Source organism: Amphiprion ocellaris, chromosome 16 (genome assembly GCF_022539595.1).
Source record: "Amphiprion ocellaris isolate individual 3 ecotype Okinawa chromosome 16, ASM2253959v1, whole genome shotgun sequence".
Classification (NCBI taxonomy): domain Eukaryota; kingdom Metazoa; phylum Chordata; class Actinopteri; family Pomacentridae; genus Amphiprion; species Amphiprion ocellaris.
This window is the reverse complement of record NC_072781.1, coordinates 13,770,811-13,790,767: the sequence shown is the minus strand read 5'-3', so window position 1 is coordinate 13,790,767 and position 19,957 is coordinate 13,770,811. Positions and strand designations below refer to the sequence as shown.

At 39.6% G+C, this 19,957-nt stretch overlaps 1 protein-coding gene across 1 annotated transcript; it reads left to right on the top strand.

Moving 5' to 3' along the window:
• Nucleotides 1-4,647: 4,647 nt before the first annotated feature.
• col9a1b (collagen, type IX, alpha 1b) lies at nt 4,648-19,563 on the top strand. The gene is made up of 32 exons (XM_023261781.3): nt 4,648-4,852; nt 5,321-5,383; nt 5,477-5,512; nt 5,603-5,665; nt 6,658-6,711; nt 7,077-7,112; nt 7,257-7,280; nt 7,408-7,461; nt 8,587-8,640; nt 8,834-8,866; nt 8,972-9,028; nt 9,128-9,181; nt 10,971-11,024; nt 11,142-11,195; nt 11,330-11,383; nt 11,466-11,519; nt 11,621-11,674; nt 11,769-11,822; nt 11,964-12,017; nt 12,670-12,714; nt 12,821-12,874; nt 12,969-13,022; nt 13,136-13,189; nt 13,869-13,940; nt 14,148-14,183; nt 14,291-14,335; nt 14,444-14,476; nt 14,586-14,732; nt 16,542-16,596; nt 17,545-17,733; nt 17,857-17,934; nt 18,526-19,563. Exons 1-32 carry the CDS (start codon nt 4,778-4,780, stop codon nt 18,720-18,722), a joined length of 2,040 nt encoding a protein of 679 aa, XP_023117549.2. The 5' UTR covers nt 4,648-4,777; the 3' UTR covers nt 18,723-19,563.
• Nucleotides 19,564-19,957: the final 394 nt, after the last annotated feature.

Sequence of the window (19,957 nt, the reverse complement as noted above, 5' to 3'; positions counted from 1 at the left end):
TTGTACTGCACTAGAAACAATGGTGTCTGAATACTGTGCAACCATAGTGATCGCAGAGAATATAAATCCCCAAAGTGCTGGGTAAATGAAGCCACCACAATCCTTTTCATCGCTAATTTGGTTGGTATTACATTTATTACATAAGCATGACAATAGAACTACAAATGGGATACAGTTTTGTGAGTGTGCAATTGAAGAAACATTAGGCCAAACATTAAGTCCAAAGTGGATGCGGAGAACGCTGGTAGAATGCAAAGTTGACACTGTGGAGACTGTTGACTCACTCCCCCAAATAAATGACAACAGTGAAGCCTATAAGAGACCTCTCACTGTGACTTGTGAGGTTTTTCACTCCTGCTGACAGAGCAACAATTTCAGGGGTTTGTTCGCTCCCGGAAGCCAATCTCAAAAAAACATCTAGCAGCAGGTGCTTTTTTTCATTTCCAAATCAAGCTATGAAATGGGAGGAGTCAAAAGGTAAGTCATTTACTTCACAGTGTTTGTGTGACCAAAGAAGACATGTAATTGATGCGAACACTGCTGACACTTTTAATCACAAAGTGACAGTCAATTTTTGTAAGCGTGTTATCTCATTTCAAATTACATCAATGCTAATGGTTCCTTCTGATTCTGTTCCAGAAATATCATTCTGTACTCACTGTGCTGCTGCTATGCTATTCCACAGTATCTCTGCACTGGACTTCATTCTCAGAGTAAGTAATCTTCTGTACTGCAGGGTGCACTTGCTGAGATAACAGTGGCAAAGGAAGACAAAATGATGTCAACATTTCATTAAAAAAAAAACAACAACAAAAAACACTTTAACCTTGAAGGAACAAAGTGACCAGTTCAGTGCTTTGCTGCAGACATGAGTCATGTTAATTTAGCACTGTTTGTCAGCCCCAACATACTCGGTATATTAATCATATCCCTTGTGGTTAGTTTGTACTTGTGACTGCTGTTCCTTTTGTTGAAGCAGTTTCCTTGTACTTGACCGTGCTGTGACTTATGCTCCTCTTGACAGAGTGAATTGTTTTCACTCATATATATGTAATGAGGTCTATGGAGCTCTGTTAGTTGTTTCATGTTGCAGGTGTTCCAGCTGACAGATTCTGCTAATTGATATTTATTGATGTAAACCACCCGTTTGATATATGTCTATAATATATAACCACATGGCCTCTTTTCCATTAGGCGTTCACATTATTTTGTGTGTTGACATTGCTGCTATTATCTATATTTTATGACATGCATCCTGTCTAGCAGCTGTGAGCATGATTATACAGTAGCATGTTCAACACAGCGCCAGCTCTGAGTTATTCATTTGAACAGCGTCAGACGTTTAATACAATGCTGACACCCGTTTTTTGCAAATGGATAAAGGAAGAATGTGTTGTATGTAACTATTTATTCAAACTTGATAAACACCTTTAACTTCCTGTCCAGATGTGTAAAAACAGGCAAATCTATCGCTTCAGTGTTAAAGAGGAAAGCACAAACAGTCAGAGATAGTCTAATATTTATTCAAGGCAGTGGTGCAGCTTTCCAAACACTGAGTTTTTATTCCCTCCACACAAGACACACACACACACACACACACACACACACACACACACACACACACACACACACACACACACACACACACACACACACACACACACACACACACACACACACACACGACTACTAACAGGCTGCTTTCTCTTTCCATCTTGCAGCTGTGAGATTTTCATCTCAAGTTGGTGTTCATATGGAGCGGCAGTCCATGTGTCTTCAGATCAGAATTGGAGAGAATCATTTCCCAGGTGAATTCACAAAATATCTAAATACAAATCAAATCTGTCAGTGACACTTTGTGTCCAGTAGATTGAGGCATTGTTGTGCTAACCACTATTCTTTCAAGACAGAAATATTTCATTATAGGCTTAAGGTCAAAATAATTTTGTTTAGATTTGCAATCACTGTTCTGTCTAGCGGTACAAGCTCACCTAAACAGGCCTGCAGAATGGCCCAAACAGCATAACAGAGTCACTGAATCCCTTCACTGTAGGGATCAATGGTTCAGGATTTTCTTTCATTTGTCACCCGTCTGTATATGTCTGACACTTGCTTACCAACACTTTCCCTCTAAAGAGACATTATTACAGGAACACTTGAGCAGCATAATAGAAAAAATAAAAGATGTTGCCTATGGGGTTTTTGGTCATGTAGAAGAATCAAATCACCACCCTGAGGGATTACTGCAAGCCCTCTGAAATGATTTTGTGTTTAACCACTCTTGTGTGCCTGTACCCTCAGGATTCTATATTATGTCCCAGTTCCACATCGCTGAGCTGGCAAGAAGGGGCACTGTCAAAAAGGTTGCTGGACCATCTCCTCAGGATGTTGCTTATCAAATCGGCCCGGCTTTCAACTTCAGAATCAACACAAGGTAAGCCACAGTGCGTTAAAATGTATGAGTGAACACCGACATCTAGTGGCTGAGCTGGTATAACACTGTTTACCCTGTCCATGGTCCTGAACATTAAAGTCTGGCTTTATCTGCACCATCAAATTCATTATGTAGCACGATTTTATTAAATAATGCACAGACAAGATATTTCTTATAATAAGAAATAGGTTTCACAATCACTCTTGACTTAATAATAGTCCATCCTTTATGTTTCAGATCAGCTTATCCACTGGGACTGCCAGAGGAGTTTGTATTTGTGGCAGTGCTGCGCATGAGTGACAGCAGCATAAATACAAACTGGAATATCTGGCAAATGCAGGATGTGAATGGAGACGAGCAGCTGGCTGTCACACTCAATGGCAAGTCGAGGTCTTTGGAGTTTACCTTCACTGCACTGAACACCGGGAGGCAGACTGTTGTTTTCGGCCCCCTGCCTTTTCTTTTCAATGACCAGTGGCACCGAGTGTTACTGGACATCAGGAGGCACAGTGTGGCTCTTTTCGTGGACTGTGTCTTGATTGGTTCTCAGAATATTCCACCCCGGAAAAAAGTCAGTCTTGATGGCTTCACATTGATAGGAAAGCTCAAGGACAACCCTGTGGTGGCAATTCCGGTATGTTTATTGTCACACTGAGTGTGAACAGTGGAGGTGGGAGGCTTTATATTGATGGACAGAAACATTTCACAAGCACTAATACTAGACAGGATTATTTGCTATTTCTTATTCCATTACAGCGTACTGTTTTTTTTTTTTACAAAATATCTGATGCCTTAAGGTTTAGGCTGCTTCCAAAAAGTAGAATGCTTCTTGGATGTGATATAAATGACATATTGTCTGACTAAGATATGATTATTTAGTTATTTCTCATTATGAAAAGTGTAAAAAAAAAAAAAAAAAAAAAAAAAGCAGGTCAATGAAAGCTTTGTATCCCAATTGTGTTTGTGATGCTTAATGATCATTCACATTATAATGCAACAATAATATAGAACGAAACTACCAGTTCTTTTAAAGATTATCTTAAATTTGATTCACATAATTCTTGATCCTTGCTTCACCATACATGCAGAGGACTTTCTCCCTATAGTGGGTTTACTTAGGGGCAGTATTGCCATGCAAAACTTTTGGAATCGCTGAGTTTTCTCACCAGCCTGTTTGGTTTGTCTGTTTCAGTGTCCAGTAGGTTAAGTCTACTGTCCCTACATTCAGGCTTTACAAATATGTTGCACGTTCTGGCGAACAGCATGAGTTGTGCATAGGCTGAATGACCCTGCAGTGCCACACCATACAGCTCAGGTGCATGTTTTCTAAGTATTTAGATGCATACGTGCCTTTGTTTTGTGTAATTGCACACATAGCAGATAAATTACCTACTTTGCCAACGTTATAACTCGCAGGGTTATCTGCGTTTAAGGTCCATAGTGATGTTTCAGTAATGAGTCCCATGTTGTAAGTAATTTATTGTGCAAACAAAGTACTTTATGCTGTTAGACATAGTTATGCCTTTTATCTCATGCTACAGACTGAGGCTAGATTGTTAATGGAAGCAGCCTCTTGCCCTGGGATGCAGTGCCGTTAGAGGACTGTGCTTTAACATACAGCGGATAGGAGGCTGCACTTCTGTTCTACTGCTGTTGTGCTAATGTAATATTTTTATTTGTTTATTTGTCAAGTTTGAACTCTACTCCATGCTGATTCACTGTGATGTGATGCGAGCCCGGGCAGAGGTTTGTCACGACCTCCCAGCCAGAACATCGGTAAGAATGGGAAAAAAACATAATAACCCATAAATATTAGTTTTAGATGTCAGACTATTTGTTAAAAATACACACTTCTGGTTGACTGAGAAAGGGGAAATAACATCCACAATAAACATCCCAACTTTTTGTGTGTAAAAATCATCCATAATGCCTGTGTGTAATCAGCAATCACTATATATTATTTTTGTTTCTGCATCCTTGCCAAATTATTTTTGCCCACAGCATTATTGACATTTAAAGTGCAAAGTTAAATTGATCAAATCAAAAAATACATGAGTGAAATAACTGTGGGTGATAGCAGAGGTTAAATAACCCGCTGTTCCCCCCTATTGGTGGTGTCTGCAGTGTGGCCCCTCCCTGTGGTATCCCCCTACAAACCCTCCAATCCCTTCCTGCAGCCAGTCGAAGTATGAATATACATGAGCCCCTGATAGCTATGGGACCTCGGACGGTCTAGATAGCTGAGGCGGATTCAGTTGGGTTGTTTGGCTGGGGGCTCCTTCAACCCAACAAAGCCCAGAGAAAGGACTACAACTTTTACCTTTCCTGCACACAGGGGAGATCATGGCAGGGCCCCCTGGCGTTAAAGGGCCTTTTCTGGTGTTGCTACTGCAGCTCGTCCTTATTTGCTCGTCTCAAGTAAGACTTCTGTTTTTCTCTCTCTGTGTTCTTTCTATTTGTGTGTCTAGACTGATGTGACAGAGGTGCAGGTGAGTGTTTTGTTGGCGCATATGTTGAATAATAACATAACTTTGCCTTCAACTGTGGTGAGATGCTCTGAATATTTTATTCTCTAAATATATATGGAGCATCTGTTTTCGAAAAAAAAAGTAGAATATGCAACATTTGAGAGTTGTCCTCTTTAAACTTTTGGCTTTTAGAATGTGCCGTCTAATACTGATAAAATTGAAGCAGAAATCCTCTCAGTGTACTGTAAGCACTTCAGTGTTACAGAGACAGTTCTGCAGGGAGAAATAATAAGGCGGTGCACCTGCTCTCATTTTTTTCATAGCCTCTGTGTAGCAGTATATAAGGACAAGAAAGAACAAAATTGGCAGGAATTTCTGCATTTTCTCTTGACATTACTATCATTATTATTTTTCACAGAGAAACAATGGGACCCCTGGCCCTATTGGACCTGCAGGTGTCCCAGGAATTGATGGCATCGCTGTAAGTCCTTACATTGTCCATATAATGTGCAAGATACTTTGCAAATAGCTCACTATTTTCAATTCTTTAAACACTGAATCTCTTTTGTTTCAGGGGGACAGGGGAGAAGATGGCGAGGACGGTCTTCCTGTAACTATTATATTTAACAAAAAGATGTTTTTGCATTGCTTTTCATTGTTTTCTGTGAATGATGTATGTGTGTTGAACCTTTGGGTTTAGGGACCTGACGGAGATGCAGGTAAACCCGGATCATCGGGATTACCTGGAATTCCTGGAAATGATGTGAGTACTCTGTGTTTCATATTTTATAGAACTGATGTCGACTTTAATGAGGTTGAGGTGTAATCCTTAAACCAACAAGGGGGTGGATCCACAAAGTGTGATCCTCCCACCATAAAGGTTATGTTTGCACAAACTAGTCTTGCGGAATGCCCAATGATATTTCAGATGTAGTGGGGGATCTTGGGGAAATGTGTGCAAAAATGTGAGGAATTTATTAAACAGGATGAACAAATCCACATTTCCTCTGTAACAGGGTAAACCAGGACCCGAGCCTAATTAGCTGTGGGTCACTTCAGAGTTTAAGGGTGGGTTAGGAAAATATCCAAACCTAATACTGCATGTTATTGATAGACTGAGAAAAGGGGCTTCATTTAAGATTTAGCTTTCTAGAATCACTTTATTTCATTTAGAATTTAAATGTAATGTATTCTTTCTGACTCACTGACTGTTTAGACATTACAGCTACAAGGACCCCAACAACAATAGGAGCTTTGTTGGTTGGTCACTGTTGGTATCTCCTGTTGAGAATCCTCAAAACAGTGTGGAATGATTTCTTTCAGAGCACTTGTTTGAAATGACTCACAGGAATGTTGCTGTCCTCTTGGTTTGCAGTCTAAGAGTTTTGCCCTCTGCCTCGTTGCTGTCTTTTTCTGTGTGCCTGTTAAATTGAACATGTTCTTGTGGATGACATGTTTATGAACAGACCGTTCATTTCAATGTGACTGATGAAGGCGAAGAAGCAGCCGTGCAGTCTATGATGAAACACTTTAAAGGAGTGGGTTGTAGTGACGTTAATCCCATTTATGAATAAGAATGATTCTTCCCACACAAGTGTAATGGTGTTATGATGATGTAACATGTGGAGGTTTTCAATTTAGAAATATTGACAATAGTTCACTTGAACTTGTTACTGTAAAATGAAAATATCTAGGTGCTGCTTTCTTTGGATTTGTTATGATGTGCTAATTTAGCTGGATGTCCATTCTCTGCAGGGTCTGACTGGCCCCATTGGAGATCCTGGGCCTGACGGTCCCCCCGGACAGAAAGTGAGTGACTAATGAGCCTTTGCTTTCCTGCTTCAGAGATTGTCAGTGAAATGGTGCCAAGCGGCTGTCCAGTCTTTTGGCATGGCAGCGAGAACCGCAGTGCATAAACCAATTCCTCATGACACATGAGACTTAATCCTGCAAGTCTTCTCTGTAATCTCCGTGGAGCATGAAGCCCCAACATCGGTCCTCATTAGGCTAAACATTGCTGGGTCAAGTGTGCCCAGCTCAGTCATGTGATGAGCTGGAGGAATGTTAATTCGGACCGTCTGCAGGCTCACACAGCTCTATTTTACCTGAAAACACATTTCTGTATATGTCTCAATCCTATTGATATATCTGATATGTTTATATCTGTTCTTTAGGGTGAACCTGGAAAACCTGGACCTCGTGGAACAGCTGTGAGTGAAGTTTCCTCTCTTAGCTTGTCAATCCAAGGATCTAGACCAAGAATCTAGAAGCTGTTTGCATTTTAATGTTCAAGTCTTTATTGTCTCATAAATTTCTATATATCACACTGAATCGTACTGTATATGTCTCTTTAGGGCGTTGGGCCAGATGGACCCCCTGTAAGTAATTTGATTGCTCCATCAACAGCACTATAAGTTGCACCGCACCTCTTAAAGTTTAGTATTATTTGGTCTTCATCCAAATTGTGTTAATAATGTTGAATCACTGAAATGTGACTTTGAACAGGGACCACCGGGGCCTGGAGGACTTCTGGGTGAAGTGGGGAAAGGTGGACCACCTGTGAGTAGAGGCAGAGAAATGGACTTTTATGATGTTTTAAATTAGGTCAGCAGGCTAGAAAAATACTCTACAAAAGCTACAATCAGGAGCGTTGAGGTGGCAAATGACAGAACAGATGTGTTTATTTTCATCTAGTGGTGGTGATAATAATAAATTAGCAGTCAGTCCAAACTGAAGTGGCAAAACTGTTGGGTGAGGTGCAACCAAATTCATTGGATAAACTGTGCCATTGAAAACTGTTTACAGATGATTTAAAGCATTGTCTGCAAAGTCATAATATAATTAATGTAAGCAAGATGTATATATGCACACCACTGTATGCTGATACTTTCAAAGATATGACAAAACACATCAGTACACACATTGTGCACCATACACTAATTATATGAATGAAAAATGCAGATTTTTACACACTCAATGTTTTGGTATCTTCTTGTCAAACTGAAGCTAGATGGATGGATTTAGCATTTTTTTTACACATTCTAAGAAAATTGTAAAATTATTTAAGGCCTGGAAATCTATTTGATTAAAATAAATTATTATTATTGTCATTGTTATTGGTATTTCATATAACATAATTAATCTGTGCATTATAGTTAGGACTAACATTTGAGTAGTTTTTGGCTGTTGTTGTCAGTATCAAAACAGTGATTATGAAAATACAGTGCGAGTTGCAATCTAGGTTAACCACACTTCCCCATGTATGATGCAATTGCGTCTCGGTACATTTAAATACCCATCACATGTAACTATACATGAGAAATGTAGCTCTGTAAACCTTGAATTCAAATTCCTCTGATTGACTGTTTGCACATTTAAGAGGTCAGCAAAGCTACAGTTTATTCAACTGTATTGTTTACTGGAGTACTGAATACATTTAGCCACTCATAGTATTTATCAGGAAATAATGGTTTAGCATCAAAACTCTGGTAGTGCAAAAACTGCATTCATAGTTTTCAAACGGCCCAAAGATAGTGATGGATGTACACTAGTAATGCATGATTTTATGTAGTAGCTGTCCATCTGATGAACCTCCCAGATAAATATTGTTTCACGCTCATCTCTTTTATTGTGCATTCAGCTTCCTTGTGTAGGTTTTGACACATTTATGTCTCCTTTTTACAGGGGGCCATGGGTGTGAGAGGGCCACAGGGACCTCGTGGACCGACAGGGCCCAGGGTAAGGGACAAAACTTTAGCTGGCATCAGGCAAGTGATTACATCTGACCTCATATTTTAATGGAGAAGTATTAGAGATGCCATCGATGCACGCCGATATCCGTCTTTCAGCGATTTACAAGCTTCTCCAATCCATCATGATGCTGATGCCTTGAAATATGACAATGTTAGCTTGTATTTTCTCTCAATTTCAGGGTGCAGCTGGAATGCTCGGCAGTGCCGACCTGGTAAAACATTGCTTTGTGAAATACATAAATGAGATTTTGTTTTTGTTCCGTTTTGTTTTGCACAGGATGTTGAGAATATTTTCTGACTTTATTTGTGTTGTTTAGTGTCCAAACTCTTGTCCACCTGGGACCCCTGGACATCCTGGTCTTCCTGGCATGAAGGTGAACTGAAGATGGCTCTTTGTTGCTCTCAAATCACGTTAGTGTCTCAAAATATAGAGTGTTTAATTGGTGCTTCGTTTATTCTCTGATTGTTTCCAGGGCCACAAAGGAGTAAAGGGTGAAGCAGGAGAACCTGGAAAGCAAGGGCACAAGGTAAAATATGTTATATTTAGGGAAACAAATCATCATTTGTTAACTCATAGTCAAGTACTTCTAATCTTGTGAAATGGTATATATATTTATACTCCTAAAACTGCATAAGCAATTACTCAAAAACATAAATCTCCCTCCCACAACTTTCACACATGCCAGAATGTTCCACATCAGAAATAACACGCATGAGCTGAAATGGATTCCCGACACCTTTGAGACAAGTATTATTCGTGCTGCTCTATTTCAAGAGGAAATGATACAAGCTTGTGTGTAATTCCTCTGACTCCTTATAATTCACAGAGGATGATTTATTTGAAATGATGTTCAAGCACAACTGCCCTCTCCCTGTAATGTGTCCATGCACTATATAAATGGAAATGAGTCTGGGTCTATCTCCCTTTATCACCCCATGCCAGGATATGATTTACTGTCAGTCTGCCCTTCGTCCCTGAGAATGATTTTCTCCTTCACTGAAAGTTTCATTTGAAGGGCCTTTTGCCTGCCTTCCATTCACAAATCCATTCACATATCTTCTATAGGAAGATATTTACAGTTAACAATAGAATAGTAATAATAGAATACCTGAATGTTGTGCTGAGGTTTCCATGATATTCAAGATGAATATGAAAATGTAAAATAAGTGTGGTTTGTGTTTATGTAGAAGATTGTGCACTGGCATATGGTTGTCAAAAAGATTTTGTTGCCCAGTTGCATACAAAAACATGCAATAGTTCACGGGTTGCTGGGGGTCTGGTGGGAGAGCAGTTTGTCCTCTAATCGCTTCATCCCAGACTCCTCTGCAAATGTCTTTGGGCAAGACAATGAACCAGAGGCTGCTTGTGACGGCAGCTTGGCAGCTCTTCCACCACTGGTGTGTGACCAGTTTACCATTTATTTTGCATTCGAAGTGAACAGAAACAGTGTCTGATCAACACTGATCTTTCATTTGCATTTTCCTGTAATTCCACACTACATATAATATCAGCACTAATCTTTCATTCACTTCAAAGTCTCTGCAAACAGGCAAAGACAGGGAGATTTTATTTATTTATTTCTATCAAACAACCAGATATTGAGGTCTTTTCTTTTAATGATTCAGCAGCCTGGCATCTTCCTCTTTTTGAAAAGTAAAAACACTGTCCTGAAAAAAGAATATGAGTTCTAAGTATTTCATAAGACACAAAATGAAGAGGCAGCATTAAGGTCACGCCCTCTTTTCTCTGTCGCTCTATGATGTAAACAAATGCTGACCCATTTCGCTGCATTCATTTCCACTTGTTATTTAATATTTGATTATTGTATTTGTATTGTTCACGTGTAAATTGCCCATTCTAACAGGCTACATGTATTTAAAAGGATAAATTGCCTTTTTAACAGCAGAAAATGTGTGCAGCTGCAGACCTCAACCACTATCTATCTTAATGGATATGCTTCCGAGGGTCTACCACAGAGGCAGCATATAAATTATTTGTAATTTGGGAAGCTGGAGAATGGTTATTTGGAGTTAAATGCTTGCCTGCTTTTGCCCCCTTGCAATCAATTAAACAGTGGGTATTAAACACTTTGGAGAATGATTGCCTCATTTTCTAATTAACACAGCAGATAAGAGCAGCATCCATTTATAATATTTCTGAATGAAAAAACAGAGGCAGTGATGGGGTGCTGGACACATCATGTGTTTGGATATGGCCTTAACTACTATAATGTGGTTAAATTTGCTGTTTGGTGTGTCATCTGATTAAATTTGTGCTGGTTTTCTGCTATTGTTGTTTGTTTTTAATTCACTTAGGGCGAGGAGGGAGACCAGGGAAGTCTGGGGGAGGTCGGAGCCCAAGGACCAACGGTTAGTTTCTGCACTTCATACATGAGTGTTTAAAGTTGCTGTTTGTTTTTTTTTACTGTGTCACGTTAATTCTTTTCTGCTCACTGATGCACCTGCTGGATATGTTTGTTATTTCAGGGCCCTCAGGGAATTCGTGGAGCCACGGGAATGATGGGTCCCAAGGGAGAGATGGTTAGTGTTTAAAGTATTTAAGCTGTCAGATATATCTTACTGGATTATTTTTCAAGCGTTGGGTGAATTCCATTATAACTGTCAGTCTTTAAAGAAATATACCAATAATTAACGCTTATATTGTTCTCTGGCAGGGAGCTCGAGGTCTTGATGGAGATCCAGGTCCCCAGGGTGTCGCAGGGGCAACTGTAAGTTTGTCCCTCAATGCAAATGCAGTTGGCGGCAAGTGTGACATGTATGAGATGTATATGATTCCGTGCGTTATTTCAGGGGGATCAAGGCCAGAGAGGCGTGATGGGTGAGCCTGGGCCTAAAGGTGAAACGGTTAGTAGACACCTCATCATCACCACGGACATAAAATAATAATCACTTGTTTTGTATTCCCATTATGAATGGATTAAATGATTTGTTGCTTTGTTCTTCAGGGTGTTCAAGGGCCAAGAGGAATCACAGGCCTTCCAGGTCCCAAAGGAGAGGCTGTGAGTGTTTGGTCAATGATGGCGAATAATCCGATAACTGTCAGACACAATGTCTGCAAACAATGGATTCTGTTTTCTTCCTATTTATCACCAGGGTCTACCAGGTGTGGACGGTCGTGAGGGTATTCCTGGTATGCCAGGAGCAAAGGTAAACTATTAATTGCACTGCTTCATAGTAGTAATGTTACACTGCATTTTTGGGATATTTTAAAAAATATTCACAAGGCTTGGCTGTGTGGCTGTTAGGAGCGGGGGCAGCTTCATTTCTGCTCTGCCTCTTTCCCTGCAGGGAGGTATTGGGAAGCCAGGCGTTCCTGGAGAAGTTGGACTTCAGGGGCTTCCTGTGAGTATGACCGTTCACCCCAAACTGTCATGACTGGAATGCACCTGAGTAAACTCCTCAGAAACACTCTGAAGCATGAGAACCGCAGCGCAATACTCATCTCCCCAAGCAGCAGTCACAATAATGTTTGAGCTTCATGCATTCTATAATATATAATAAAGCTGAACTATTTTCTGTGGGCTAACCTTGCAGGCAAGCTAAATTCCATCACATAATAATAGTAATGATATAATATTATACAGTCCAAACACAGCAGGCAGTGCTGTGAGATAGTGATTACTGTCTTCTTCAGGGAGAAGTGTGAGAACAAAGTTTCTCCAACCCTCTCTTCTTTGATTTGTCTAATGAAAGGCACTAATGAGAATCAGGTGGCAGTTTGTGGCAGCCTTATGAAAGGTTTTGTAGATGTATAAGTTGTCACCTGTTTTCAAATACAAAGAGTGCTTTCATTACCATAAGCTTTTTTTTTTGGGTCAAAAGCACTAAAAAATGTATTTTCATCCACTAAACCTGCCTTCATCCTCCAGTGTTTCTGACAGTGAGGTGCGTTATATTTTAGAAATGACACTTGCTGCTAGACATATTTCTTCTTTATGGATTTAAAAAAAAAAAATGGCATTGTTGTATCTCAAGATGTCTTCTCTGTTTTTAGGGATTGCCTGGTGCACCCGGACCAAAAGGCCTAGGTGGCCCAAAGGTTGTCTGCTTGATTAATTGTTTAAAGTTTTCCATGGTGTCTTAAATTCATAGTTTTCCTCTTAAATTGTTGAAATCTGAATGGCAGTTTGGTTGTTTCTCTACAGGGAGATGCAGGTCAGGCAGGCCTCCCCGGAACAATAGGATCCGCTGGCAAACCAGTAAGTGAGAGCAGAGTATGTTGAAACACCTTTGCTGTTGCTTTGTCACCTCTGTTGTGTCACTGTGCTGTTTCCTTTCATTGTCACACCACAGGGTGAGCGTGGAGAACAGGGAGAGGTGGGACCTGTCGGACCTATTGGTGAGCCTGTGAGTATTTCAACTAGCTGGCTTTCTGTCGTCTTTGTTTTGCTCATGGTGAAACTTTAAATTCCACGTTTACTTCTCTTTACTTTCTTATCATTTTCTCTTCCTCTCTACAGGGAGATGTAGGGGAACAAGGCCCCGTAGGTCCAGCTGGCAAGCCAGGAGCCCGAGTAAGTTAGAAACACAAGAGCCGTAAAATCAAATTAAATTTGGATTTTAAGTCATCCATTATGATTTGAAAAATGTATTTCTTTTGAAAGTATATCCTTTAAAAGCTTCAGCAGCCAGTGTATATCCAAGAATCACTGGTAGTAATGAATAGTAAAACTGCAAGAGAATACATCCACAAAAAGAGGCATCAAAAAATAATTAAATCTTGCATTTTTGATATGTTAAAAGAAAGAATCTAAAAAGAAATAAACCTCATCGTCTATAGTCCTGGCTGTTGTTTCACTGGAATGTCTCAGAGAATAGACTGAGGCTGGATCTCACATGAGGTCTATTTTCACAGTAAGGGGAGACTAAGCAGCAGCCTGAAAGAGCTCTCTGTTCTCCTGGCATTCCTCAACCACTTGGTCAGCGATCAAAGACAGAGTGGCACACACAAACATGCCTGACAGAATAAGCAGCAGTGCTAAGCTTTATTAAAGTTAATTATGTGAAAATAGTGTGGATGTACTCTAATATGCAACATATAAAACATAATTTTAACTGGTGTTTATATTATGAGCAGTTTCAACACTGTTTACATGAAATAGCTTAAAAATAATGCTCTATTCTAGACTGAAAAGGAAACTGAAGATGTTTTCTTGTTTCTCCTCATTAGATGTGCATGTATTTGTGTTACAGGGACCCAAAGGTGACCCCGGCCTTCCTGGTCTTCCAGGTCCTCCTGGCTTGCCTGGAGTTAAAGGAGACAGGGTAAGAAAACAACACATTCCCAATGAAAAACATTTTCTGGTTTAGAACTATTGTCTCAAAAAGCAAGACTGGGATCAATGCGCAACAACAAACAGTTGATCGGCTCCCCCTAGTGTACACAAATCAAATATTCTGTACATCTGTATTCAGCAAGCCATCATGTAATGATCATTTAATTAGGTAACATATTGGTTTTGCTAATTACAGGGAGAACGTGGAGAAGCGGGACCCAAAGGAGAGCAAGTATGCTATCCTGATGCTATATTAATACTTTTTTAATAGCAAAATGCTGCATTTATATAACAAATGTTTTTTTTTGCATAAATTATTTACACACTGTGTTTTCATAGGGAGTACAAGGTGATGAAGGAAATCCTGGAGACAAAGGCGATGTTGTAAGTTTCTGCACGAACAGAATCATTTTGACTTATTTTAACTGTTCAGTGTCATCAGAGTGAATTTGCAAATGTTTCCCTCCTCTGTGTTTTATCAATGTGTCATAGGGTGAAGCAGGAGAACCTGGACCTAAGGGAGAAGTGAGTTCAAACACACTATTTTAACCTCTCATCTCTGCTGTGTGAAACCACTCAGAAAGGGCTGCAGTTCTGGGATATTTATCTGGCATTAAACTTCTTTTCTTTCCAGACTGGTAACCCTGGAGAACCTGGCAGGAGAGGTCCTGAGGGGAGTCGAGGGCAGCCTGGCATTGAAGGGCCTCCTGGCACACCTGGACCACGGGGCATGCAGGGAAACAGGGGTCCACCTGGAGTCAGAGGGACCCAGGGTCCTGCGGTAGGTCAGAGAGAAAACACTTCAAAGCAGAAGTTTAGAGAATGTGTATGAGGATGAGAAAAAAACAAGAAAAGAAACAAACCAGGTCATGTCCTTAACCAAGGTTCTGACTTACAGACAGTAAAAAGTTACATAAAATAAAGGAATCATCTCATAGAACCTGTTTTCCAATCTAAAGAGATTTGATCACAACTGAAATTTGATCACAGTCTTCAGCTGTGATCTGTTCCTTCCACCCAGTGCTTTCTAATATTATTAAATGTTTGTCTAGTTTCTGCATAGTCAGTGCATCACTGACCACGGGGTTAGTTGTTATTCATATTAAAGCCACATAAATGGAAAATGACTACTTGCTCCTGCAAGCAAATTTTCCTAATATGCAGTATGCAGTTTAACAACACATCCCACAGTTTGCACACCAGGCATTTTCTTGCATTTTCACATCAAATCACAACTTTTATTGCATCAATTTTGGCATAGAAGAACCACGTGTAACCTCAAAGAAACAAAAGTTCAACTTTAAAATAAGCCATGACACTGTTTTGAGTTTTAAACCTCCTCTATCACTTAAAATAGTCAAATCCTCTTGTATTTTTCTAACTGACCTTACAGTTTTGAATAAATCCTCTCTGTGTACTGTACAGGCATTACTGCATATTTTACCTTTAAACAAATTCACAAGTCTGCTCCTAAAGATCATCTCATACTTATCTTTCCATTGTCTTGCTAATTAGGGTCAATTCTCATGGAAATATAGGGCACTCATTATTTTTAGTACTTCTTCTGTAGCTCTCCAGAGCATATTTAAAGTTTATCTTTGAATGAAACTCCTAAAACTCATCTCTGTGTATCAAAGTAGCATATTTACAAGATTTCCATGATAATAGTCCCTCTATGTCCACCAGCCTCGCGTACTTGCTGCAACTTGAGCACACCTGCTAACCTACAACGCTGCTCAAATACTGTAAAACCACTCTATGCTATACAACAGCTAGTTTTTAGTAATTCAGCCATACATGTTTGAGCTGAAAACTGATTGTGATAAAGTATTCAACTTAGTAAGTCTGAATTTGTGCCATTGAAATGATACAGTTTTGAGGTAGAAATGCTCAGCCATGGCACTGACTGCTTATTTCACTAATGATTTATCTTCTAGCATATAAAAACTCCATATGGACACACTAACAAAGATTAAAAAAAAAAAAAAAAAAACTTACTAGAGAAATCTTAGAGACCACTATTCTCTCTGGGATTAATAATTCTCTACAGGCTTTGATCCTCATTATTTTCATGGCCTTCATAGATTTTTACTTGTGCAAATAAATTCCAACTCGCACAAATATTTTAAAACAGCAGGGAATACAACAGAGTATGAAAACAAGATGTTTTGGAAATGTTGAGATTTTAAAGGTTTTGAACCCCCAAATGCTTCTGCAGATATGAACTGAATATCTACTCTGGCATCCCTGTAGAGAACGCACAGGAGAAGAATGTTTTCTTATCAAGATCAATAAAAACACTAACTCAAATTCAACACCCGTATTTTTGCGAGAAGAAACCTTTGTATCGTCAGAATGTTAACTTTTCAAGGGGAGTAAAGGGAAGAGAAAGTAAGCCTCATTTTTAGCGTTTCCACGGTGCATATTGAGTTTATTAAATGTATTTTGTAAGTCCATAAATAGTAAAAAAAAAATTCTCCACCAAATAATCCTTCAGTTAAAGCAAGGCAGTAAAATAGCCCTGTGGAGTCTTTATGTACATGTTTTATACAGTGTCATGAAATCTATTAAGTCGTCTTTCTCCTTCTAGGGTAAAGAGCCAAGTGATCAGCACATCAAACAAGTTTGCATGCGAGTCATGCAAGGTAAGAAAAGATAGGCCTTTGACCCCATTTATCATTCCCCTGTGCCTCATTTCATCTCTTTAATATTTCCCAGAATGCTTCATTACACAAGCACACACAGAGCCACCCCTCTATTGTCTCATTGATCTAGGCTGTTGCTGAATACTCTGCAGTTCAGAAAGGGAAGGTCTCATAACCAAAACATGAAAAAAGCTTCAGCCTTTGTTTATTTGATGGATGAAAGGTTCTTTCTTGGAGCTTTAGAAATGTTTCACTGAAGTCGCAGCCTCTGTTCTCTTCATTCTTTTGCTCTTATGTCTTCACAACTCATCTCCCATACTCATGATTTTTTTATACCAGGTGTGCTGAAAAATTAATTTCACCTCCAGCAGACCTGCGCTCCTGTGCTCCGAGCAAAGAATCTGCCTGGAAAGGAAATCTTTAAAGAAAAAAAAAAAAAAAAAAGGGCAATCAAGCAGCCACTGCATGAATTTTCATCAGGAGCCAGAAAATTGGAAATTTAAGTGCAAAATACCATGTAGCAAAGAGCCACAGGAGATTAATATTACAGGTTTTGCACTACAAACATAAATTTTTGGTTACTGATTGCTTGAAATAAGCAGTACTATCCACTTTTTGCTCAATTTATGGATCTTTTATGTAAAATGGTTGAAAAACAGGAGAGGCTGGTTGGATACTGCAACCACAGTTTCACCTCACTCAAGTTCATTGCTCAAGAGCTTCATTCTGAACTCAAATACAAGAGCTGTTGGACCATGTCTTCTAAGAGAACTGCTTTGGGCTTTCAGAAAGGAGCCCTCTGATGCTCCAGCAGGATCCATTACGAAGTGTTATTTCTTAAAATGTCCCTTAATAACTATCAACTTCAGCCGTGGAGAAACAGTCAGTGTCTTGGTAGCAATTTTGCAGCCAGTGATTCATCGTCTTCTTTATGTTGCGCTTCAACAGAACAACTGGCTCAGTTAGCTGCTAGTTTAAGGAGGCCAGAGTCTGGCATAGCAGGCTTACCTGGAAAACCTGGACCTCCAGGACCTCCTGGACCTCCAGGAGATAATGGCTTCCCTGGGCAGGCTGGAGCAAGAGGGCTTCCAGGACTCAAAGGGCCACCAGGACAGATAGGAGTGAAAGGACCCAAAGGTAATGAATATACTGTCAGTCTGTGCTGCTGAGTGAGATGTGAGAGAATAGACATTAAATGAAACAATGGTGTATCTGTATCTGCTGCACAGGAATCATTTTGTCATAAAATATACATTGCAGGTGAAATGGGTGACAGAGGGTCCAGAGGGCCCACTGTACGGGGACCTAAAGGTCAGCCAGGACCTCCTGGACTTCCTGGTGAGTCTTTTTTTTTTCTTACCCCTGCTCCTCAGTCCAAGTTTTTAAACTTTATCTTAAATAAATAATGCATCATATGTACACTGAAATAATTCTTGCTCAGTGTGATTATTTCTCCTGTTCATATCGGTCCTAAAGAGATCTATGATTGATAATAATATCCACACCATCCTTATTTAGTATACAATGCATTTAAAGCCAATATGAGTTAGAATAATCAACAGGAGATCAACTAAAGTTTGGTCTTCATAGCACCCTTTCATTACTCCACAATTAAACAGAGGAGAGGAGTTTTGATGCTAAAAATGCAGCAACTTTGGAAGATCTGGCTACTGCTTAATTCTCATATTAGCCTTAGCTGACTAATTTTTACACAGACTTAGGATTGAGGATTTTGTTCTACATCACTTGCATAGAAAATGCATTTGAGCGGGTTCTCTTGGAGGCCTGTATAAATGGGAATAATGCAGGTTAAAGCGCCTTTTTTGTATATAATGGAATGTGGACTGTTGTATTAAGATAGACTTGAAAAATGTGAACATACTATACTTTGAATCCAGCCACTAACTACAATGAATTATGGGCTCACAGGGGAGCCAGGCAAACCTGGCTACGGTCAGGATGGTCGGGACGGGCAGAGGGGACCTCCTGGCGTTCCTGGACAGCCCGGCGTTCCTGGGCCTCCTGGTGCAGCTGGTCCTGATGGATACTGTGACCCATCAGCTTGCAACCTCCAGGCAGGGGCTGCCCACCAGTCTCTGGATGTGAAGGGACCAACAGGGAACTAAGAGACACTCTGGCAGAGACAGAAAGACTGTTGGATTATCTCCCCTGAGCACACAACATTTTTCACACTTTCTTCCCAGGGGCTGCGGTTGGCGTGCTGCCTTTGATACATTAACCCCTAGTCCTGCGAGCATGTTTTGTGCCAGCCACATCTCCATCAGACAGAGCCAGTTTCTCTGAGATGCAAAATCACACAACACCTTATTTTTTTATGAACTGCAACAATCTAGCTTGTTCCATTGTGTTTTTCTACCTGAAAGATGTTTTTATATATCAAGGATTCTGCTCGCATTTCTATGATGATATGAAATGACCAAAAATGTTTGTTTATCCCACTCTCCTTGTACTTCTGCCTGAATTTTTCTATTTATGTTCTCAATTTATACTGTTTTACTTAAATAAAAGCTCTTGTACTTCCTCACAGAACATCTCAGATAATCATCCAAAGCAAATCAGGGTCTGAATTTTACTTAACGTTAACGTGCCTGGTTGAGTTATTGTGTTGTGTTAATATACCAAAGATAAACCTGCAAAAACTCCCATTTTCAGTACAAATGTATTTACATGTCTGACTGCCTTTCCAGTTCTAAATAAAAAGGAGAGAGGATGAAGATGTCATCAAGTCACACTGACTTTAGTGTATGTTGTAAATCTGTAAAAAAAAAAATGTTTGTTATGTAGTTAATTATATTTCCTACAAAACCACCTGATGTGAGATTGTGCCTCATTGTACAGAATGACAACAGAGTGCAGCTGTGCATATATGGAAATATATTTTAGGGATGATGGAAATCCTCATTAATGTAACAAATAAATAAAATCACACATGCAGTGTTTAATTTATTCTGTATGCTGACATCATTTTGTGATAATATAACGAAGAGCTGTGTGCCAAAAATAAAGGCAAAAATATTCCAGGTGGTGAAACATTTGTTAGCTTTTCTGCACCTTTTCATCATACCACCTGATCTTCTTCAGCTGGAGGAGTTTGATCAGTTTTACATGTTCAAATTTCCCTTTTCTTCTGAGTATTAAGGGCTTTTTTTTCACTGATGTGATTTGATCAAAAGCTACAGAACAGCTACTAAATAGATGCTGAGGTTAGAATATTTGTCTCAACTGCCGCTTGGAAGCACAAAGATATCACAGCTGATTAATATCTTTCAACCGGGTTTTATACATAGCTTTGATTTGTTATTAATTAACATAATTGCATCAGAAAGACTGAGCTGCCTTG

What these genes read in the sequence shown, in the direction of transcription:
- col9a1b (XM_023261781.3), top strand. Translation starts at nt 4,778, where the DNA reads ATGGCAGGGCCCCCTGGCGTTAAAGGGCCTTTTCTGGTGTTGCTACTG. An exon ending in ACGGTCCCCCCGGACAGAAA is followed by an intron (nt 6,712 to 7,076) that starts GTGAGTGACTAA and finishes TCTGTTCTTTAG; the next exon opens with GGTGAACCTGGAAAACCTGG. An exon ending in CTGGAGACAAAGGCGATGTT is followed by an intron (nt 14,336 to 14,443) that starts GTAAGTTTCTGC and finishes AATGTGTCATAG; the next exon opens with GGTGAAGCAGGAGAACCTGG.